Below are 25,585 nucleotides of genomic sequence, written 5' to 3'. Positions count from 1 at the left end.
AAGGACCGAGGACGGTTCAGGACCGTCATCGGCATTTTTGCATTGCCGACCGAGGACGGTCCTGAACCGTCCTAACGGTCCAATGTACTTACCCGATCGCCGTCGTTCCCCCGGCGGCGATCAGCGGTGCTCCCGGTGTGGGGAGACTGCCTGCAGCCCAGACAGTCTCCCCATGGCGGTTTAGGACCCCTGTGGCCATGTGATCGCCCAACAGGGCGACCACATGGTCACAATAGGTGTCCTAGTCTCTGCCTGCAGGGGGACTGTCTGTGCTGACAGGCAGTCTCCCTGCTTAGTGTAAAATCATAAAAAAAATAAAGTTTAAAGTTAATAAATAAAAATAATAATTATATATGTGTATATATATATATATGATATATAGACGTATATTATATATATATATATAATATACGTCTAAATATCATATATATAATGTCATACTAAGTGTATTTTTATATTAATATGTACATATATTAATATAAAAATACACTTATAATTAAATTACACACGTGTATATATATATAATATATATAATAACTATATATTTATTGTATATATATTATTATAAACTACAAATAATAAGTAATTTAAATTAAACTAAAAAAATTAAAAATAATAATAAAAATTGTAAAAAAAATTATATATCTATACAAAATTTTATTCTAACTGTATTTTGATATTAATATATATATATTTATATCAAAATACACTTAGAATGAAATTGTGTATATATCTATGTATATATAAATAAATAAAAAGAATACGAACTATTCATATGTCCATATACAAAATTACATAATTATATAAATATACACGTAGACTTCAAATATATAAATATGCATATATATTTAAATTCTACGTGCGTATTTATGTAATATTTTTACATAATTAAATTATTTTATTGATTGCAATTTAAGGGACCTGCCTGCCAACCCAGGCCGAAAGTCCAGAGAATTTAATTTGCTATCACTGTATTTTACCCTGTAACGTTCTACGACACCCTAAAACCTGTACATGGGGGTTACTGTTTTACTCGGGAGACTTCGCTGAACACAAATATTAGTGATTCAGTAAAACATATCACAGCGATGATATTGTCAGTGAAAGTGACTTTTTTTTGCATTTTTCACACACAAACAGCACTTTTACTGATGATATAATTGTTGTGATACATTTTCCAGTTTTGAAACACTAATATTTGTGTTCAGCAAAGTCTCCTGAGTATAACAGTACCCCCCATGTACAGGTTTTATAGCGTTTTTGAAAGTTACAGGGTCAAATATATGGGTCACATTTTTACATTGAAAATGGCCAGGTTGGTTACATTGCCTTTGAGAGCGTATGGTAGCCCAGGAATGAGAATTACGCCCATGATGGCATACCATTTGCAAAAGTAGACAACCCAAGGTATTGCAAATGGGGTATGTCCAGTCTTTTTTAGTAACCACTTAGTCACAAACACTGGCCAAAATTAGCGTTCAATTTAGTTTTTTACTTTTTTCACACACAAACAAATATGAACGCTAACTTTGGCCAGTGTTTGCGACTAAGTGGCTACTAAAAAAGTCTGGACATACCCCATATTGAATACCCTGGGTTGTCTACTTTAAAAAAAATATGTACATGTGGGGTGTTATTTAGCGATTTATGACAGATAATAGTGTTACAATGTCACTATTGATACATTTTAAAAATATAGGTTTTGAAACCACAATATCCTACTTGTACCTATAGCCCTATAACATGCAAAAAAATAGCAAAAAGCATGTAAACACTGGGTGTTTTTAAACTCAGGACAAAATTTGGAATCTATTTAGCAGTTTTTTTCATTCGCTTTTGTAGATGAGTAAAAGATTTTTTACATAAAAGTCAAAAAACATGTATTTTTTTCAATTTTTCATCATATTTTTTCATTTTGTAAAAATTAAATTACATGAGATTATATAAATAATGGTATGTAAAGAAAGCCCCTTTTGTCCTGAAAAAAACAATATATAATTTGTATGGGATCAGTAAATGAGAGAGCGGAAAATTACAGCTAAACACAAACACCACAAAAGTGTCAAAAAGATGCCTGGTCGCAAATGTACAACATCGCAAAAAAAGTCCGGTCCTTAAGGGGTTAAAGTTGAGGGGTGGGGGGTAAGGGGGGGTGCCAAAAATAGGACCCGCCCCGGGTGCCAAATGCTCTAGGTACGCCCCTACCTCATAGAGATGAACTGAATCAATAAATCTCTATGAGGAAAGTTCAGTGTCTGCATGCAGAGGGAGGAGATACTGAATGTTTGGATGCATTTTAGGCAGCCATGACCCAGGAAGGATCTCTAACAGCCATCTGAGGAGTGGCCAGTGAAGTTATCACTAGGCTGTAATGTAAACACTATGAGAAAGAGAATGGTGAGAGCACCATAGATAGATAGATAAAATTAAAATTGATGTTATCCAAATTGCAGTCAATCTATCTCTGGAAATAAACCAAAATAGAAAAGACATAGGGTAATAAAGTTAAAACTGTACAATCAAAAATATGTGTTGGTCTCACTCACATATATAGACCAAGGGGCGGACTGACAGGTCAGGCAGATCGGTCATGGACCGAGGGCCCGAGGCAGTCAGGGACTGGGCAGCACAGTCATGCTCCAGCTGGAGAGATCAGAGATCTCCTCAGTCAGAACATGCTTTTTTCGTTATTCCAGTGATATGCTGCAGGACCCCTGCAGCATATCACTTTGTAGTTAACCCCCTTCCTCCCTCACCCGTTTTCCCTCTCTTAGGGAGTCCTGGCAGTGAGTATTCAGTTCTTGCTGCCAGGTCTCCAGCAGTGCGGTGCTGTGTGTATGTGAGGAGGAAGAGGCGGGGCTAGGAAGTGACATCAGGTCCTGCCCTGCCTGAAGAGGAGCTGCAGCAGCCTGGCAGTCAGCTCAGGTAAGCTTTTTATAGATTATTTTCTGCAAATCCTCATTCAGCTCATCACCACCTGCAGTCTCCTTGCACCCACCACAGCCCCCAGTACCTACCTCTGCTCCCACCTCAGCCCCCCAGTACCCACCTCAGCCCCCAGTACCCACCATAGCCCCCCAGCTCCTACCTCAGCCCCCCTGAACCCACCTCAGCCCCCCTGAACCCACCTCAGCCCCCAGTACCCACCTCAGCCCCAGTACCCACCTCAGCCCCCCTGTACCCACCATGCCCCCCCAGTACCCACCTCAGCCGCCCAGCTCCTACCTCAGCCCCCCAGTACCCACCTCAGCCCCCCAGTACCCACCTCAGCCCCCCTGCTCCTACCTGAACCCCCCAGTACCCACCTCAGCCCCCAGTACCCACCATAGCCCCCCAGCTCCTACCTCAGCCCCCCTGAACCCACCTCAGCCCCCAGTACCCACCTCAGCCCCAGTACCCACCTCAGCCCCCCTGTACTCACCTCAGCCCCCACCTCAGCCTCCCAGTACCCACCTCAGCCCCCTGTACCTACCTCAGCCCCCAGTACCCACCTCTGCTCCCACCTCAGCCCCCCTGTACCCACCTCAGCCCCCTGTACTCACCTCAGCCCCCAGTACCCACCTCAGCCCCTCTGCTCCCACCTCAGCCCCAGTACCCACCTCTGCTCCCACCTCAGCCCCACTGTACCCACCTCACCCCCTGTACCCACCTCAGCCCCCAGTACCCACCATAGCCCCCCAGCTCCTACCTCAGCCCCCCTGAACCCACCTCAGCCCCCAGTACCCACCTCAGCCCCCCTGTACCCACCTCAGCCCCCACCTCAGCCTCCCAGTACCCCCCTCAGCCCCCTGTACCCACCTCAGCCCCCAGTACCCACCTCAGCCCCCAGTACCCACCTCTGCTCCCACCTCAGCCCCCCTGTACCCACCTCAGCCCCATGTACTCACCTCAGCCCCCAGTACCCACCTCAGCCCCTCTTTACCCACCTCAGCCTCAGTACCCACCTCTGCTCCCACCTCAGCCCCACTGTACCCACCTCACCCCCCTGTACCCACCTCAGCCCCCAGTACCCACCCCTGCTCCCACCTCAGCCCCACTGTACCCACCTCAGCCCCCTGTACCCACCTCAGCCCCCAATACCCACCTCAGTCCCAGTACCCACCTCTGCTCCCACCTCAGCCCCACTGTACCCACCTCAGCCCCCAGTACCCACCTCTGCTCCCACCTCAGCCCCACTGTACCCACCTCAGCCCCACTGTAACCACCTCAGCCCCCTGTACCCACCTCAGCCCCCAGTACCCACCACTGCTCCCACCTCAGCCCCACTGTAACCACCTCGGCCCCACTGTAACCACCTCGGCCCCCAGTACCCACCTCGGCCCCCAGTACTCACCTCAGCCCCCCTGTACCCACCTCAGCCCCCAGTACCCACCTCTGCTCCCACCTCAGCCCCCAGTACCCACTTCAGCCCCCAGTACCCACCTCAGCCTCCCTGTACCCACCTCAGCCCCCCTGTACCCACCTCAGCCCCCTGTACCCACCTCTGCTCCCAGTACCCACCTCTGCTCCCTGTACACACCTCTGCTCCCTGTACCCACCTCAGCCCCCCCCCGTACCCACCTCAGCTCCTCCTCCACACACCACATCTCCCCTTGCACCCACCTCAGCTCCCTGTCTTCCTGCACCCACCTCAGCCTCCCTGTACTAACCACAGCTACCCCTGCACCTACCTCAGTTCCCATGCATTTACCTAAGCCACCATTCCTCCTTACACTCAGCCCAGGATCTACCTGTCCCTGTACCCACCTAATTCCCTATGCACCCACCACAGCCCCTATGCCACCTCCACCTACCATAGCTCCTATGCCTTCCAGTACCCACTACAGCCACTATGTCCCTCCCTGTGCCCACTACAGCCGCTATGTCCCTCCCTGTGCCCACAACAGCCCCTTGTCTACCCGCACCCACCACAGCTCCTTCTGCACACATCACATCTCCCGCTGCACCCCCCTCAGCTCTCCCTTTACCCACTTTAGCCTCCTGTCTCCCTGCACCAACCTCAGCCCCCCTGCACCCACCACAGCTCCCCCTGCACCCACCTAAGCCCTGTCTGCATCCACCACAGCTGCTCCTGCACCCACCTCATTCCCCCCTGAACCCACCTCAGTCCCCCTGCACTCACCTCAGCCACCATTCCTCCCAACACTCACCCCAGGATCTACCTATCCATGTCCCCGCCACATCCCTTCTGCCACCTCTAACTACTATAGTCCCTATCCCTTTCAGTACCCACCACAGCTCCTATGTCCCCTCCTGCACTCACCACAACCTCTATGTCCCACCTCATACTCTGTCCAGTCCCACCCCCATCTAAGTCCCCGAGCCTCCCCGTGCCCACTTCAGTCCCTGTGCCTCACAGTGCCCACCACAGCCCCTGTGCCTCCCTGCACCTATTTCAGCAACTATCCCCCCGCGCACACACTACAGCCACTATCCAACTTATACACAGTAGAGCCTCTATTATCCAAACACGCACACACTACAGCCTCAGTAACCACCAGATGCCTACTACAGATTCTATCCCACAGACACTGCAACACAGCCAGCCATCTCCACTCACATAATGCACTGCAAATCGCCCCATTCACACACGCAAAAACCCACAAGGAGCCTCACTGTATAGACACAATCCCACAAGCAGCATCCCCCCACACATACAAAACCACATGCTGCCTCCCTACACATACACATCACAAACAGCATACCCACCATTGCAATACTGCACACACATACATCACTTATATAGCACCAACATATTCTGCAGCGCTGTACAATAGGTAAAACAAGAGAAACGATTAATCTAACACAACACTTTGACATACAGGAACACAACATCACTAGCAACATCCCCACACACGCAATCCCACAAGTAGACTCCAAACACATGTGGCTACTTGTATGGTTGTACATGTGGGGTTGCTGCTTGTGATGGCCTCAGCAAAAGTGGTGAAGAAGTGTGTTATTAAATTTGCTTGATTTCTTTATTTTCAAGGGACACTATAGTCACCCAGACCACTTCAGCTCAATGAAGTGGTCTGGCGGCAAGGTCCCTCAGGCTTTAACCCTTCAGATGCAAACATAGTAGTTTCAGAAAAACTGATATGTTTACATTTGGGGATAATCCAGCCCCTAGTGGCTGTCTTCCGGACAGCCACTAGAGGCGCATCTGCGACGCTGAGACGCATTTCGCCTCCATCACGCAGAGCGTCCATAGGAAAGCATTGAGAAATGCTTTCCTATGGATACTTTTAATGCGCGCGCGGCACTGCCGCGCATGTGCATTTGGCTCCGCTGACGTCAGACGGGGAGGAGAGGTCACCAGCGCCTAGGGAGCCCAGCGCTGGATTAAGGAAAGTGGCTGAAGGCGTTTTTAAAACCGATTTGTTTTCCTGACACTATAGTGATCCTTTAATTGCTGGGAAGGCACGCCAGCAAGGGTTACTCCATCTAAAAACAGTGTTTATTAATACACTGTTTTTGGTTGGATTAACTCCTTAAAAGTAAATCTGGACATTTTTGTGGGCTCTGTTAGTGTGGGAGTCAGGGCTGTGTGGCTCTCACACAGCCATTCTGTGTGCTGGGCAGCCTACACATAATATATGTGTAAAAGCAGCAGAAAGAAGGGGGGGAAGAGTAGCAGGGGACTAGAAAACCTTGTACCAGGACCAAGAGGGGGGGCCCTTGATCACCCACTGCCCGAGGGCCCTGTGAGTGGTCAGTCCACCCCTGTATAGAGCCACTTAAATAGCTGGCTCAAACTGCATGTCTTGAACACATCACATATGGACTTCCAATGGGCACTTCCCGATATTCTGTATGATGTACCTCCAGGACGCAGATTCAGGGGGTTACAAAACTTTATTCTCCAATAACAGAGAACAAATTAAAAACAGTAATAATGCAGGAAAATCCCATAAAAGGGAAGTCCAAAACACCTGACGCGTTTCGGCTGTGTGCCTTCGTCGGAGGTGATGTTTATGTCCATGGCGTGCAGTCTTTTCAACTCTTTCTTGGCGCCCTTTTCGCCGTGATCACAGCTCTTCATTTATGGGTTCAACGTCGGGACATAATCTGCGTCATCACGTCCCGACGTCTCTATTCATTTCCGGTTCAGGTCACGAATTTCCGGTGTGGACGTCAAGACATGCATCAAAGCTAAAGCGTCTGACGTCATCCTTACTCTTGGAAGTCATTATTTGACATCAATTTAAAGGGAATAAAGAACTGATCATGAAATTTACTTCTAATAAAATGACCTATTAAATCAAAACTTGTTTTAAGACTGCAATAATATATATTTTGTTTTCCTTTGATTTATATAGCGATGTATAGTGCAATAATCAGTTTAAACAAGTTTTGATTTAATAGGTCATTTTATTAGAAGTAAATTTCATGATCAGTTCTTTTAACTCACTGAGGGTTATTTGAAATATGTGTGTGAGGGTGCTGTGTGTGTCTGAGAGTGCTGTGTGTGTCTGAGAGTGCTGTGTGTGTCTGAGAGTGCTGTGTGTGTCTGAGAGTGCTGTGTGTGTGAGGGTGCTGTGTGTCTGAGTGTGCTGTGTGTGTGTGTGAGGGTGCTGTGTGTGTGAGGGTGCTGTGTGTGTGTGAGTGTACTGCTCTAGTGTGTGCTGTGTGAGGGTGATGTGTGTGTGAATATGTTTGGAATTGTGTGTGCGTGGGGTAGATTTAAATATATTAAATATGTATTTAATTTAAAAAAAACTAAACTTTGTATACCCCCTCCCTTCTTACCTTATGCCTGGGAGGGAAGACCATACTGCCATCCCTGTGATCTCCCCTGCCGGCCTCGGCCCATGGCCATCGCGGGCCACTGGGCATTTGCCCAGTATGCCTGATGGCCAGTCCGGGTCTGCTAAGGAGCTTCCTTAATCCCTTTTTCCTGCATTTTGTAGTATGTCTTCCAAGGCTTCAAAGAGTGTGCGGATCAGCCTGCATCCATTCTAGCATTGTTTGTGAATTAGGAACATTGTAGATGATATAGATTTAGAAGTGTGCTTGGGCATTGGACTCTGTTCTGTGAATTGGTGTGTGTAGGTGGTTAAGTTTTATGTGTCTGAGAGTGTAGTGTCTGAGTGTTGTGTGAGTGGAGGAGGTCCCCAGTCTCTCTCCCTCTAAGTAATCCTCTTTTGTCTCGTTCTCCGCTTCCACTTGTTAGTCTTGCTTTTAACCTGTGCTGAGAATTAGCAGACATGGTGGTGCTGCTGCCCTTCTTCCTCCTCCTTGTGACCTTATAGCAAACTCTTCATTAGTTCCTATGCGGTGCAACTTTTGATGTAGGACCTGAACTCCCGCAGGCTGCGGGAGGGAAACTAATGATGTGACAAGTCCAGTGCGAATGGGCGAATGGGCCCTGATCAAAGAGGTCTCCTGAGTCCCACAATGAGGGAATCTACAGACCTTTGTGTTTTGATGTATGTATTAATACCATGAATATGTCCTCGTGCTTGAAAGTACTCCACTTTTTAAATGTTCTTTTACAAGATAAGCACGCACATGTTGTAGAAGCATTATTATTTCATACTTCAAGTAATTTTTATTTTTCATGCCATTTTAAATATGTCTTTACTTTTCTGAAAATGATGTATAGTATTCCTAATAGAACGGCTCATTTCCTCCTCAAGTATATTTATGATGACGGAGATATCCGAGAAAGTGGAAGATTATGTATCTTCCTAATGTGTTGCTTGATTCCCAGAAGAATACGACTAATGACTTTCATACATATCTTGGGTGCTTTGTGGGGATAGATGTTACAAACAGCAGTTTCCGGGGTTGAAAGCAACGTGATCCCGCATAACTGATGGATTTTGGCAAATGTTTGGATCCAGAATAGTTGGATAACCGAGCAATGCAACCATATTTTAGGTTATTTTCACCTAGTAATATTATTTGATATGAATGCATATTTTTACATGCAATATAGTATAATATCTATAGTATTTTTTTGTGTGTAACCCAAATGTACAGAATAAAAAAAATTGCTCTTTTTTACAATTCTTCCTCCCTGTGCTATCATGAGATTTCATTTATTTATTGGGGTTGTGTACCCACCCCACAAACCCCTTCCTGTACACCTAAATTACTTACTGCCTTTAGAAATAAGGGTAATTAAAATGTTAAACTTCATGATTCTAAACATGCACTATACCAAACACATATTTAATACTTATGCAGTACTTTAAGGGAACACTATAGCACTAGGAATGCAAACATGTATATCTAATGCTATATTGTTCTAGTCCTTAGTTAGATTTAGGCTCCTCCATACCAAAAAAATAAAAATAAAAGGAAAACATATTTGATTTACCATTTTTTACAGCACTGAGGTTAACTCCATGCAATCAGCAGATTCTCCTCCTGAAATATCTATCTGCTGACTCGTCTCACACTTCTCGTCCCATTAAATGAATTTTTTAGACAATCATAAAGGACGAGAAGCTAATGTGCAACAAGCGCCATGCTCGTCCAATCAAATGCTCCTTATAGGAAAGCAGTGAATCCAATGCTTCCTTACAGGCAGTACTTGATGTCATTCAACGTCAGGAAGACAGTCACTATAGGTATCTTTAACGCTGCAATCATAACATCTAGTAGCCAAATCTACTAGATGCCAATGTTTTATATTGCAGGGTTAAAACTAAAGGGCCATTGCACCCAGGCCACTGCACAATTAAATGAAGTGGTCTGGGTGCCTTTAGTGGTCCTTTAATTAGATATTCGGGTAACTGTGGTTTAATGGGAAATCTGTTTGGACTAGCTATTAAATCCACATGTTTTTTTTTTCTTCTTTGTCATCATAGGTTAAATTATTTTATTGCACATAGCAGTCACCCTGGGAATAGCAGTCATTCCCTGCAATTATTCTGCATGAACGCTCATGTCCTGTCTGTTGTTGTTTTCCGAGATATATGTGAGGAAATATTGCCTCCGATTCTTTACAAACAGCGTTGTTTAACCACTGCGATTGGAAACATGACTTATACAATGAAATGATGAATTATGTTACATCTATTGTACTGTGTATTCCACTCTCTATTCCCTCATTTTCTTATGTAAAAATGAGTAAATAATGTATAACAACACAAACAAGAGGCTCTGATTCCTGAAAAATATGCTGGTTTAAATGGATCATGTTACATGGTGTTATTGAAAGCACCATTGCGTTTATTCCAGTCTCTTCGTATTTATTTATGTACTCTCTGGAAAAATTTTCAGGTTTACTTAAAGGGACACAATATGCACCAAAATAAATTTAGCCTAATGGTGGTTGTATGTGCAGATCATGCCTCTGCAGTCTCACTGTTCAATTCTCTGCAATTTAGGAGTTAAATCGCTTTGTTTATGTAGCCCTGGTCACACCTCCTCTGAATGTGACCAACACAGCCTCCCTACTTATTTTCTGTAAAAAGAGATGCAATGTTTAACCCCTTAAGGACCAAACTTCTGGAATAAAAGGGAATCATGACGTGTCACACACGTCATGTGTCCTTAAGGGGTTAAAGGGACCTTATAGGTACCAGATCACTTCATCTCAATTAAGTGTTTGGTAATTGATGATCTCAGCCAAGAAGGCAGGGACAGCCATGGGTAGAGCAGCATGGTGTGGGATAAAAGGTAAGTAAACTATATTTTATAACCCTTGCGTGGAGGGGGGCAGTCACTTAAAGGGTGACATAGACACTATAATTTGGGCAATACCCATTTATAGTCATAATGCTATAATGCCCCTTTATGCTTCCTAATTTAGAATTTCTTATATCCTGCTCTGTTAATAGCATGCTAGAGCCAGAAGGAGCCTCATGTGTGATAAACATTCAGTTAACAGAGCAGGAGATATTCACTTTTAAAGTAAACACACTGTGCTGTCAGATATTATTAAAAATGAAAAAACAATAGTGCAGGCTGTGTCAGTCACAGCCAGGGGAGGTGTGACTAGGGCTGCATAAACAAAAAAAATGTGATTTAACTCCTAAATGGCAGAGAATTGAGCAGTGAGACTGCAGGGACATGATATATACACCAAAACTGCTTCATTAAGCTAAAGTTGTTTTGATTACTATAGTGTCTCTTTAAGTGTGAATTGTTGGGAATTTACATTTTAACCCCTTAAGGACCAAACTTCTGGAATAAAAGGGAATCATGACATGTCACACATGTCATGTGTCCTTAAGGGGTTAAGCCAAAATAACTAATTTGAAAACACAGCTGACATAAATGGATACTACCACTCCATAAAAAATGTCCTATCTATAAATGTGTTTTGGCGGCAAGAGTGCCTGGGTACTGACACTGTCTTATTTATATGGGTTAAAATGTTTTAAAATAGTTTAACCTCAAATGATGTGCCCAGGTGCTCCCCCCATACATACAAGAGTTCATGACATACATTCCAGGAACTCTTGCCTTGGCAGCTGGTGATAGGCTGAGAATGTCTGCTGACTCTCTTACCCTATCACTTGTTGTTTATTACAAGTGATAGTACGTAATTTAGGAATTAAGGAAAATTGACAAGGAAATTGCAAATGTTAGGTCAAAACAGCCAGATTGGAAATATTTGCCATTTCAGCGATCCTTCACACTATGCCCAGTTCCCAAACCAGTTCTAATGACCCAGCATTAGCCCAGGTTTTGTCAGTATCTCCACTGGAATTGAAAAAGGAACAATGTAAATCATGAACAGTTGCTGGCCAATGAGGGCTGGTTTGGGAACTAATGGTACAAGGCCTGAGCGGCAACGTGCCAACAGAACACGGTAGGTGTGAAGGTCAGGTATTTCTATCACTGGTTAGGCAGTACTAAGCACAATTTATAAACACAACCAATGATTGGTCCTGATAGTAAAGTAGCATTGTTGGTAGATATAGCCAGTGGTCAGGAAAACATGAATTGTTTAACAGGTACAAGGATCAAAGAGAAAATAATACACTTTTAATTGAGGCACTTTTTATAGAACACATATACAAGAGTACTGTAAAAACTGGGCAATGGTTACTTAATCTATGGCACAACAGACAGTGATAAAAGAACAGAGAATGATACAGTTTTTGAGAGGCAGAACTGTATTGGAGTATCATTACAGTGATATAAATTGTTTATTTTGGCTACTGTAGACCACATTCACATGAACACATTCACAAATTTATACGTAGGTTTTACTGCCATGTAAACAGATTTTACAGATGACTAAGGTCTATATTGATCTTTCTGTCTCTCATGAGTAAATGGAGATTGTAGGTCTGTGACCTATACAAATGTGGTACATATTTATCTTTTATTTTTAGATGGAAGTTTACATCAACATTAGGCAACGTTTAAATTAATTATTGTTCTTAATTGCAATCACTATCTTTTTAGCCTGAAATCCTTGCAATCCATTTTCCAGTTCCATTCAATTCCTAGTTTTGGGAATTAAATCTTAAAGTTTTTGACCCCCTGGATGGAATATGCTACTTAATATATTGTGTATGCTCTAACGGGCTGCCTCCCTGCTCTTTTTCTTTCTCTCTCCCTGTACTGCTGTATCCCTCCAATTGTCTTTGCCTTTTTCTTCATGTTCTTTTCCTATTTTCTCTGTGACTCTCTCCTTCCTTTTATAAGCCCTTTTACCTGAAATTGACGTTGCAGTAATTTACTACCAGATGGCCTTTTGTAGGCATTTGCAGTAATGTATGATCTATTTTTGTTTCACATGATATTTGGATGTTTTTGTTGTGTGGTGAAGCTTTTCGATTCTGTATTTGTACTGTATCAATATAATGGACAAGTCCAAGTATGCAGTCTTATTTTTATCTACTTTTCAAAATAAAGAAGAAAAAATACAAGCAAGTAAAATATTCTGGATCTGTGAAAAGAAAAATAATATCAACAACCATGTTACTCATATTTAAGGCAATAGAGATACCCCAACCACTAAAGAACAAAGACAGCAAACCTACCAAAAAGTGTGCCCTCTTACAACACCAAAAACAATAATGTAACAAATAAATAAGTAGGGATGCAAAACCAGAGATACACTTCTAAGGTGCAGATATAAAAAATATATATACAACCTTTCAATAGCGAAGTAGGCGATATCTATATAAAAATAAATAAATCGCACATAGTGTATTACAGAATAAACATAGAGGACACGCAGGATGATAATGTGGAACTCACAAGATTGCAGTGATAATCAAGCCCATCATCCTCAGTCAGAAAAAATCTTCAGAATATATGAAACACAATCTTCTATTTTTCCTTGTAAGGTAAAAGAGACCAAATAATAGTGCAGATGTAAATAAAACTTGACAGAATTTATTATTCAATGCACTTACAACAGGGTCCAAATAAAAAAGCATGTAATCCACTCCGACGGTGGTAACGACAGCATACAAAGTAAGTCCCCCAAATAGTGTAATCCGACGCGTTTCGTCTAGATGACTTCCTCAGGGATTCCGTTTTTCTGTTCCACAGGTCGCCGTTTAAATATGCCGCCAAAATACCGGAATGTGCTTCACTTGTATGGATTCTCCATACATGGAACGCACGGAAGGGTTTTATCGCCAAATCGGAATCGGAAGTGACACCGGACGGATGTAGTGCATTCCAGGCTGAAACGCACACGACAGGTGAAGCACATTCCGGTATTTTGGCGGCATATTTAAACGGCGACCTGTGAAACAGAAAAACGGAATCCCTGAGGAAGTCATCTAGACGAAACGCGTCGGATTACACTATTTGGGGGACTTACTTTGTATGCTGTCGTTACCACCGTCGGAGTGGATTACATGCTTTTTTATTTGGACCCTGTTGTAAGTGCATTGAATAATAAATTCTGTCAAGTTGTATTTACATCTGCACTATTATTTGGTCTCTTTTACCTTACAAGGAAAAATAGAAGATTGTGTTTCATATATTCTGAAGATTTTTTCTGACTGAGGATGATGGGCTTGATTATCACTGCAATCTTGTGAGTTCCACATTATCATCCTGCGTGTCCTCTATGTTTATTCTGTAATACACTATGTGCGATTTATTTATTTTTATATAGATATCGCCTACTTCGCTATTGAAAGGTTGTATATATATTTTTTATATCTGCACCTTAGAAGTGTATCTCTGGTTTTGCATCCCTACTTATTTATTTGTAACACATGTTACTCATATTTACCAAAACTTTGTCTGATTTTAATGTGTTGTAGTTGGAATTTAGTGAATAAACCCGTGTGTTTTATGTATTTTAAAATGATCCCATATTTAGTACACAGTTTAGCAGATTCTCTGATTTTGTGAATCACTCCCTGATTTTGTGAATCACTCCCTGATTTTGTGAATCACTCCCTGATTTTGTGAATCACTCCCTGATTTTGTGTATCACTCCCTGATTTTGTGTATTTTAAGCTGAGAGGCTTTGTCTCCTGAATGTCAAATCATGCTCTTCTCTCAGGAACATTTATTGGCGGTTTGTGAGAACAGACAAGAGATTAATGGTGCTTGAAATTTCAGATGTTTAATCAGAGCTTCTAGTGAAGCATTTTAATCATAAGAATCAAGGCAATAAAAGTAAAGCAGGATTGCTCTAAAAGAGTGATATTAACCTTGGCCCTGCTGATGCCCCCCCCCCCCCCCCCCCCCCCCCGTAATGCTTAGCCAGCCTGTCTCTTTCATAGATGTCCAGGTTTGTTCCCTGGTGTCTTTTTTAAATCTTTATTACTTTTGGATCATATATAATGCATACGTCCAATCTTCCCAATTTTAGCTTGCTGTCCCTCCATCCTGGGTTTGTCGCCATATCCACAAGATATGTGTTTTGCCAATTTTGCTTACTAAAGGGGCAGTCTGAGCTCTGTATCCATTACAGACCGCTGTAGTGGTCATTGTGTCAGAAGACCCCTAGGATCGTCTCACTGTTAAAACCATTTTTGAATGTTTTGACACTAATATGAGTTCCCCCAAGGCAAAAAGATATTGCCTGGAAGTTTCCTTTCTGCATTAGTGATATCAATTCTATCTGTGTTTGGACAGAGTTCATTAGCGGAGAAGTGTCAGAGATCCAGTTAATTAAGCTCTCATCTAAAAGTTCCACAAACTCTGTCACCGTGACCCCTAAATATCGAGGACCAAACTACTGTTTCAGGTGTTTTCAAGAGTTTCAGGGGCTGGCAATAAAGCAAAATGAAGTAAAGCTTTTGAGACCTCTCCACTCAACTTAAAGTCACACAACCATAATAATACATAAAAACAACAATGCATGGGTAACAGGTATACAACATTAAAATGGTACTGTAATAGAGTGTGGGTTGAGGAAATGGGCATGGATTACAACAAAAAATATCCAGCGTCTTCTTGAGGAAAGTAGGAAAGCTTGGCACTGGCTCCCACTATTACTTTTTGCTTTCTCAATGACATCCCGTAGAGTAAGGGGCAATGAGTGTCAGTGTATCACTACGCACCTACTGCGTGGAATTAAAGGGATGCTCTAAGCATCATGCCCTTAGTGGCTGTAAATCAGACATCCACTAGGTAAGTTTAACTGTTTTTTTGTTTTTAACCCCTTAAGGACCAAACTTCTGGAATAAAAGGGAATCATGACGTGTCACACATGTCATGTGTCCTTAAGGGGTTAAGGGTACCCATAAAATAAACCTGATAAAGAACAGGAGCAGAATGTTTCTTGATAAGGTAATGTATCATTACAATACCCTTTACCCATTACATACTACCAGGGCTGCATTAAGAGCAAATTGTGCCTGGTGCTGACAATTATGATGCGTTTAATTACAGAATATTATCAACATTAAAAATTAAAACAGTCATACCTCCCAAGTGTTATTTATCTGGTGGGTGTGGTGCTGAAGTGAAACTTAAAAAAAACACATACCCAATGCTAGTCTCTTGCTTTCACCACTCAAGCAACTCCATATCTCCTAATAGCAGCGTATAGTGAAGCAGGATGTCGGTGGGTGGGGTGAAAGGATGGGCCACTGACACAAATAACGTTACTGCCCAAAGAGGTGGACATGTCCAGAGAGGGGGCGGGTCTGCCTTAAGAATTGGAAGGTCAGCCTGCCCACCAATTATGCAGGCTGACCCACTTTCTTGGGATTGTCCCCTAGCACTCACTTATCCACTTCCCTCCTTACCTTCTTACTAACATACAGAAGCTCCTGGTTTGCAGTCTGGGACAGAGAAAATGTGGAGTTTCCATAAACAATTCCTTCTGCACAAAGCAAGAGCATGTGAAGAATAAGAAAAAATACAAACAAATAAATCAATGGACCTATTCTGTGGGCATGGGCCTGGACCTTCAGCTCCATCAGCCACTATTTTAATCCTACCCTGCATACTGCACCGCTTAAATAGTTTCTATTATGCAGATCTATATTTTTAGAAAAAAAGTCACAATGAATCATGGTTTTGCACTAGTGCCTTTTCTTTTATTGTTTATATTATTTAAGATTTGTTCCTCGGAGATACCTGTAAGTATCTTCATACTCAGTTTGGCAGTTAGGAAAAATGATGTCAGATTTTTGTAAATTCCTTATTTTGTCTTTGACTGTCTGAAACGAATTGCTCCCTGTCCATCATCAATGTATTCTGGTGATATTCACTGTGCTGAATTTTAACTCCCTGTTCCCTCTTTTTAAATCCAAGCATCCAAGCTTTATAAAGCCAGCCTATTCTCATTAGACATCAATGGTTATTACTGCAACTACTTCTATGCATAGGAAACTACTATAACAAATATATCTTTATTAGTAAAAAGGGAACTGCTCAAAAAGTTACACCAGACATTAGCTACAATTCAATAAAACACAATATTCATAAAAGGTGTGAATTGCAATTACTGTGTTCATCAAGTTGCATGAAGACCTTCACACATGGAGTTTGTTGGCTTCAGTGCAGACTAAAATATGTCCCTCATTTACAGACATTTATGCCCCAGATATGTAAAAAAAAGTAAAAATATAATATATATATATATATATATATATATATATATATATATGTATATATGTTTTTGGTTTAGAATTAGGCAGTAGTGTGAAGGGGACATGACAAATTACTGAAGAGAACACAAATGCTTCTCGGATCGCTACAGTGTATTTATTATTTATGTCTTTTTACTCAGTCAGACCAATTCCACAGCTCAATATTATTTTCCCCAGCTTCCCAGGTAGTCAAAGGGGAGAAAAACATTGTAAGATGGTACAGTCACTGTCTCTTATGCCTCGTTTCCACTGAGCGGATCGGTTCGGGTCGGTACATTTTGGAAGGTTTTGAATGGTCCGGCCTATTCCAGCGAGCGTTTCCACTGCAAGTTGGAACGCCTGGAGGCTTGCGTGGTTTACGCCAAATGCGTGTGACGACACACTTGGTCGACAACATACGTGACGCTACAAATAACAATAATGGAGGTCATCCAGCAGCTCGTCTTTGCTCTATTTGGCTTTTGGTTCTTTGAAATCAAAGTACATGCCGCACTTTATGAGAGAAGGTTGCGAGCGGCGAAGAGAAACACAGCAGAAAAGAGAAGAAAACTTATGGCTTGGGTCTTGAGCCGGGAGGAGAAGTACACCTTTGTGCGGCAAAGACAAAGACGGCAGCGCTATAGGGTAAGCAACTTTATGCCATTTGTCATGTAGTTCTACACGTATTAAAAATTAAAAATAATACTGAATATGTTAAAAATCGAATACAAGATGGGAAGGAAATACATTATGTATTTAACAACATCATGTTGCACACATTTGTAAAAATCAAGAATTACACCTTATACATAAATACTCCTTATGTTATTTTTGTTGATCGCTTTTATACATGATGCTATTAATAGTGATATAGTAACATCTGTCCTTTTTTGTTTGTTTATTTTTTTAGACGCTTCTCCTTTTGTCAAAACAGCGCCGCCGACCAGTCATTTGGGCTCTCCGCCGCGCCAATGAGTGGTGGGATGTGACCGTCCCTGGATTCACACACACACAGTGGGTGCACAATTTCAGAATGTCGGAGGAAACATTTTTATACCTTTGTGCAAAGCTAGGTCCAGCGATGGAGAAGCAAACCACCAACTTCAGAGCTTGTGTGCCTGTGAGGAAAAGAGTTGCCATTGCACTGTGGAAGCTGGCTACCAACAGTGAATACAGAAGTATAGGTCATCTTTTTGGTGTCAGTAAATCATCAGTGTGCCGGTGTGTGCAGGACTTTTGTAAAGCTGTATGCACATTGCTAGCTCCTGAAATTATTCATTTTCCGGACTGGCAAAAGCTTAAAGACATGGCTGACTACTTTGAGAACAGGTGGGGCCTTCCACAGTGTGTTGGTGCTATTGATGGGTCACACATACCAATAATAGCACCACAAGAATACCACACTGACTACTTCAACAGAAAAGGGTGGCATTCCATCATCCTCCAAGGAGTAGTGGATGGAAAAGGACTATTCTGGAGTGTGAACGTAGGAAAGCCTGGGAGCTTGCACGATGCTCGGGTTCTACGACTGTCCACATTTTGGGATTGGGTTGGCCAGGGAGGCCTGTATCCTGTTTGCACTAAGAACATTGGGGGGGTGAATGTTGGCTATTATGTGCTCGGGGACTCTGCCTACCCTTTACAAAATTGGCTCCTGAAACCATTTCCTGACAATGGCCGCCTGACACTAGAACAACAAACCTACAACAAGAAAACATCCAGGGCTCGTGTAGTAGTTGAAAATGCATTCGGAAGACTTAAGGGTAGGTGGTGTTGTCTTATGATTTGGAATGACAGTGACATTGCACTTGTCAAATCCATGGTGCTTACTTGCTGTGCTCTTCACAATCTTTGTGAAAGACATGGAGAAGACTTCCACCAGGATTGGAATACGTCTGCAGAAGAGCCAGGACGGGTAATTACACTGGATAGCGAAGAAGAGTGCAGTGAAATACGTCAGGCTCTCATGCGGCACCTCAACCTTTAATTTCTTACCCTGGTTTTATTAACGTTTTATTACAGTTTTATTACATTTTAGAAATTTTTAATAAAGTTTTAAATTTAATCAGACACACACAAAAAGTCTCTCCTGTTTTTTATTCTAATAAAAAAATGATCTTTCAAAATATACTCACAAGTACAGAGTAAAAAAATATATTTACAAATAAACATTATTTACAAAAAGCAAAAATAAATGTAATTATCAAAAAAATAAAATAAAGAAGTGTACAGGTCATGTGCTAGTGGAAACGAACTACTGCCTGGGCGGTGACCTGGGATCACGACTGCCTCCCAGCACTTGAACAAGCTGCCCAAGGACACCAAGGAAGGCCTGGTTGAAGTTAGCCAACTGCTCCATCTGCTGCCGGGCGATTTCTGCCTCCTGGCGCCTCGCTTCCTGGGCATCTTGACGCAGTGCCTGAAAGCGCCGCTCAGAAAGGTTCTCCATCCTTTCCTGCTGCCTTTCCTCTGCTGCCCGCATATCCTCCATGACTGTGTGCAAATCCAGCTGAAACCGTCTCCTATCACCTGGAATAAACAAAAGACCATAATAGTGCTTTTTTTTTTTTTAGCAATTGGTACAAAAAACAGGTGGATATTTATCATTTAACATAATGTAAATAAGGAAAATATGTAACACATAAGAACAGTATAAGCACAAAGTACAATAAACACCCTAAACACAATATACTTAAGATAAGCTCAAAATACAATGGAATTTAAATAGCAGTATATACAGACAATGTACAATTATGATTATGGATTTAATTATGCAAACAAACTACATATAGAAGCATTTTGAGTGAGTTCACAGTTTGCTGTAAATTAAAAGTTAGGAAAATGCACAATTACAATGTTCACTCTGAACAGCATGTCTTACCAGTGTGCCGGGGTGCATTGGGCATACTCTGCGGTTGGGTCTGTGGTTGGGTCGGTGTTGACGTAATCGTACTGGTGCTGCTGAACGACGTTGATGGACCATCGTCAGAAACATATGAAAAGCTTGAGGTATCATTGGAGAGTCCTTCAACTGTATCTGAAAATGCACAGATCAATAGTTCAGTACACTGTACAAATAAAATGTGTTTTTTGGTGCAAATAGTTAATGGTTTTGTTCAGTGAATCTATAAATGGTTAGCAGAGCGAAAGCCAATGCAAATTAAGAAAAAAATAAATCTTACCAATGGGTTCTATCATGGATTCGAGAAGTGTAGATGCAGAGTCCAGACCGCCCTCCCTGCCTTGGTTTGCCGGCCTATGACCGTAAATGGCGTCCATGGCGTCGTACCACTTCCAACTACTTCGACTGTTTCCACTACGGCTGTTGGCATCCTTAATTTTTTTATATTGGCCTTTCAGCTTTTTAAGCTTTGCCCTACACTGACCCGATGTCCGTTCAAATCCCTCAGCAGCCATCCGCTGAGAAATATCTTTATACACCTTTTCATTTCTCACTGATCCATCAAGCTCACTCTGAATAACGCTATCGCCAATTATAGTTAGGAAAGTGGATAGTTCCTGAGCCGACCAGAGCTTGCTGTTGTTTGCAGGCATCCTTCTCCTATTATCTGGACTAAACGGCGACGTGGTGTTTATTTCGCGCTTGCCTTTGACGTGAGCATTGACGTTTTTCTATCCGCCAATCAGTGGAATGTATTGTGTGACGCCAGTAGCTCCGCCCTAACCGTACCGTACCATTTCCTATGGCCCTACATCTAAAGGGGGACCATGAATGGTGCGGTTTGGTTCGGTTGTATGGGCCACTTTCATAATGGAAACACTCAAAATAGCGTACCGTACCGAACCGACCTGAACCGATCCGCTCAGTGGAAACGAGGCATTAGATATCTGTGATTCCTGATGCATTTTACATGAAACTACTCACCATTCTGATGGCCACGTGTAGAAGTTAGGTTGTCAGAGGAATGTGCATTTTCTTCAACTAAAGACACATGAAAGCATTGTTTGGGATCTCCAGCTCATTTTGAAAAACCACTTCTGATCACTAGAAAAGGATGTTGTCATTCTGTGAGAGCAAATTGATGAGGTTGACTATCGGGCTAGTACTTTGGAGGCCAGTTACACTAACGGGCAACAGAGATAATCTCTTTAAATCACCAGGTATTGGGAAAAACCCATAATGCAATGCCACCTTAAAAATGGATGTCTCAGAAGATCTGAACCAAGTCCCCAATTTGCCCTGTAATAAGAGGCTATTGTGAGACCTGGTCCTAAGACCTCTAAGGAGGGCCCTCTTGGTTATAGAAGTATTCCATGTCTGTAAGGCCACTCCTTCAGAGGCTCTTAGAGATACAATTGTAGCTATTCAAGACATCACAAGGCTTTTACCATGCTTGACCATTAAAATTAAACTAATTTCATTGTTTCAAGGTCCTACGTTTACAGTACTTCTGTAGCAGTGGCAACTAGCTTATTTAATGTGGACTTTGAGGTCACCCATTATTTGAAACAATGGGATCTCTTTATCACGCTTCCTGTCACCAACTCTGCGTCATTTTTCATTTGCCTTTGTCCATATGAATGCAGAGCGCTGCCTCCCCACATCTATTTATGATGCTGTTGACACTCACATCAATAATGTATCAAGCGTCCCCGCGTAATTTTTGTAACAACGATGACTTTGCACAAATGACACTGACCAATCGGATGGTGTCCTGACCTATTTAACCCCTCCTCTTGATCTGACTTTTGCCACGCCGTTTTTTACTTTTTGATCTTGATCAGTGCGTTATTTCTCTCTCAGATGTAGAGGTGATTTCAGTCTTCCCACCATGATCCCATCTGCACAGTAAATTAGCAGCATCTTGTGAAATGGACAATATTCACAACCAAACTCTCCAGGAGAGTGCCAGCATTTTTTAAAAATATATTTAATGCATTAACTATATGTAGCATAAAGCAATGGGGGTCCCTTCAATGGAAATATTTTTAAATATTTTTTATTAACATGTAACTGTCAAAGCATAGGTAACTACCGGTGTTTATATATCATACTAAGAGACTGACGAGAGTATGACGGCAGTTCCCATCCACATGAAATTCAGTTCCAGTTGCAGGAGTGATGGAAACATGTCATTGCTTGTCACTTTCACTTTATCTCTACTGTTCTCAGGATGCAATAATGTTACATAATGTCACTTATGTGACTTTGCAGAAAAAAAACTCAGGTCAGATGCTCAGCTTCTCACTACTCTCTCTAATTGATTGGAAGTAAAGCTGTGACCGGAGAGAATTCATAAAGAAATTTCTTGATCTGTCGCAGTGGTGCCTAACAGTGTCTGGGTCACATTAATTGAGCATGATGTGTTATTTTAAGTCTATCAGCAGTCTGACTTTTTCTCTTAATATGTGTCAAGAAAAAAAGGCCTCACAGAGGAATTTTAAAGAATTAAACCCAGAAGAGATTGGTAGTCTATGCCTTTTTTTTCCTGAAATTATTTTTTTTATTCTGATGCTTAGCAAAATTGGAGAGATTTACAGAATATATGGAGCATTTTAAAAAATTCATTCAGACTCCATAAAATTGATTAATGTTATTGTTTAGAATTTATATAAGGTAGAGAATATTTATTATGATGATATAACGCACGTATTATTTCCGCTTCCCCGATTACATGTGAAGTATGTATGCTTGCAATCAGTTCTGCCGTTATTAAAGTTTTTACTGTCTAATAAAAATAATAATTTCTTCTTAATTTTTTTTTCCAGTTAACTTTAACCATTTCGAAATTCTGCGGGCCATTGGAAAAGGCAGTTTTGGGAAGGTAAGTGCCATAGAATTGTTTGCCTATTTTTTTTTTTTATCAGTTATTAATGTGCTACCTTATCCCTGCATTAAACATGTCTTCCTTTCAGGTTTGCATTGTGCAGAAAAATGACACAAAGAAAATGTATGCTATGAAATACATGAACAAACAGAAATGTGTGGAACGTAATGAGGTGCGAAATGTATTCAAGGAACTGCAGATCATGCAAGGTCTTGAGCATCCATTTCTAGTGAACTTATGGTGAGTCACTACGTTTTAGAAATAGTAGTAATTGCTGCAGTCACATGAGTGACAGGAACTGTAGCTAAGCATAGCATTTCTCAAGCAGAATACAGATACCGAGATTGATTAACTCGCTGAGTGCTGAATAAGAGTCCTAAACGGTAATGCTCACCAGTTTTGTTGTAGCAGACTATGTGTATGTAATAGTGTGAGTAACCTCAGAGATGACACTAAAGTAAAGTCAATAAGGTGTTTTCCTGGGCCACTAACTTTTCTTATAGGAAAAGGGTTGATCACAAAATCTTGACATATATTATCAATGCTTCCTAACTATCCAGCCCTCTTGATCCAGCAGTCATAGCATGGCTCGTATACAGGGTGGCCAACAGAAATCTCAGGGCCCCTTAAAAAAATATTGACCCTCACTTAGATACATGCCCTTGCCAAACATACAGATATAAACACATGCACTCTTTAAGAATACACACATACACATTGCCAGACACAAATACACACTGTCATGCACACACAAACATGGTCACATACAAGGGTACACAATGTTAGAAACACAGACAAAGACTCTCGCCATCAGACAGACATGTCACACACACAGAGGCGCACACACAGAGTCAAAGAGACCCACAGTTAGAAATGTACACACAGTCAAATACACTCTCATACACTGTTAGACACACACACACAGCCAGAGACTCATGCACACTTAGTCAAACAGACACAAAACCAGTCATACACAAACACACACAAACACACACACAATAGATACACACACACCCACCCAATGTGAAACAGACACACAGCCAGAGATATATACTCACACACAAGATACACGCACTCACTGTCAAACAGACTCTCACAGACAAAAGATACACATATATTGTCAAACTGACCTAGAGCCAGAGACACACACAGTCAGACACTCACACACACAGATACCCATGCTCTACCCTTTACTCTCCCTCCGGCCTTAGATGCCCTGTATTTCTTGTTGCATGGCAGTGGAGCATGAGAGATGGAGGGCAGCGATATAACATACCATATCCCTACCCTCTATACGCTGCACCACATCAGTGCCACAGCTGCCAGTTAGAGCACCTCTATGGTAACACTGGGAGGAGGTGATATTAATGACATTACTTTCTCCAGTGCAGCTGCCTGAGAAGGAGATCTGCAGGCTTCCATAGAATAAAAGGCCCAGTCTGATGCTGCCAGACAATACAGTCCAGTTCAGGGAGATATAGCTATCTACCCAACTGGACCAATAAGCGCTAACTAACTAATCTCCCCAGCTAACTATGCTGTCTACAGCTAATACACTTATTATAATGTATTCTACTTATGCATAAATTATGGTGGAAGGAGACCCCTTTTCTCCATGCTCTCTGTTGCTTATAGCTGGGAACATTTGCAAATATCAAAACTAAAAACAGAGGCACAAAGGCTGTTCATGGCTCCGTCCCCTCAGACTATACACAGTGATCTGTTCATGGCTCCTCCCCCTCGGACTGAACACAGTGATATGTTTATGGCTCCGTCCCCTCAGACTATAAACAGTGATATGTTCATGACTCTGTCCCCTCAGACTATACACAGTGATATGTTCATGACTCCTCCCTCTCAGACTTAACACAGTGATCTGTTCATGGCTCCTCCCCCTCAGACTGAACACAGTGATCTATTCATGGCTCTGCCCCCTCAGACTGAACACAGTGATCTGTTCATGACTCCTCCCTCTCAGACTGAACACAGTGATCTGTTCATGGCTCCTCCCCCTCAGACTGAACACAGTGATCTGTTCATGGCTCCCCCCCCCTCAGACTGAACACAGTGATCTGTTCATGGCTCCTCCCACTCAGACTGAACACAGTGATCTGTTCATGGCTCCTCCCCCTCAGACTGAACACAGTGATCTGTGCATGGCCCCGCCCCCTCAGACTGAACACAGCGACCTGCAGGACGAAGAAAACTGGCCAAGAGAAGAGAGAGGTCTGGGTTTTAATGGTTGACTCAGAAATAACAGGTACACACAGACACACTGCTACACAGAGCTGGCCGTTCTGTGTATGGGCTACAAAGGGACGATGGTCTCAGGCGGCACTTTAATAGGGGTGGCATTTTGCTGTCCCTGCGCAGCCTCATTTCTCCCCAGCATGGTGCTGATCGCTTTGTATGTTATGACTGTGGTCATCTGCAATACATCACAAGCTGACATCCCCTATCTCCCCCATCACGAGTAGCCCCCTCTTTCTCTCCCCATCACTATTAGCAACCCTCCTCTCTCTTCCCATCACAAGATCTCATGCACCCTCTTTCCCCATCACAAGCTGACACCCCCTCTCTCTACCCATCACAGACAGCCTTTCAACTCTCTCCCTATCAATAGCAGAAGTCAGCCTCTCTCCCCATCACAAGCAGCTACGACCCTCTCTCTACCCATCACAAGCAGCCAGCCTCTCTCTCTCTCCATCACAAGCAGCCAGCCTCTCTCTCTCTCCATCACAAGCAGCCATCTCCCTCTCTCTACCCATCACAGACAGCCTTTCAACTCTCTCCCTATCAATAGCAGAAATCAGCCTCTCTCCCTAT

General features: G+C 42.4%; 1 protein-coding gene across 1 annotated transcript in view; it reads left to right on the top strand.

Moving 5' to 3' along the window:
• STK32A (serine/threonine kinase 32A) overlaps positions 1-25,585 on the top strand; it is a 231,321-nt gene that overhangs the window by 35,505 nt on the left and 170,231 nt on the right. Inside the window, exons 3-4 of the mRNA XM_063447376.1 lie at positions 22,701-22,756; positions 22,848-22,999. Coding sequence (XP_063303446.1) covers positions 22,701-22,756; positions 22,848-22,999 — 208 coding nt within the window. The remainder of the gene's footprint in view (positions 1-22,700; positions 22,757-22,847; positions 23,000-25,585) is intronic.

The sequence above is a fragment of the Pelobates fuscus genome, chromosome 3, assembly GCF_036172605.1.
Source record: "Pelobates fuscus isolate aPelFus1 chromosome 3, aPelFus1.pri, whole genome shotgun sequence".
NCBI lineage: Eukaryota > Metazoa > Chordata > Amphibia > Anura > Pelobatidae > Pelobates > Pelobates fuscus.
This window is presented reverse-complemented; position numbering and strand designations above follow the sequence as displayed.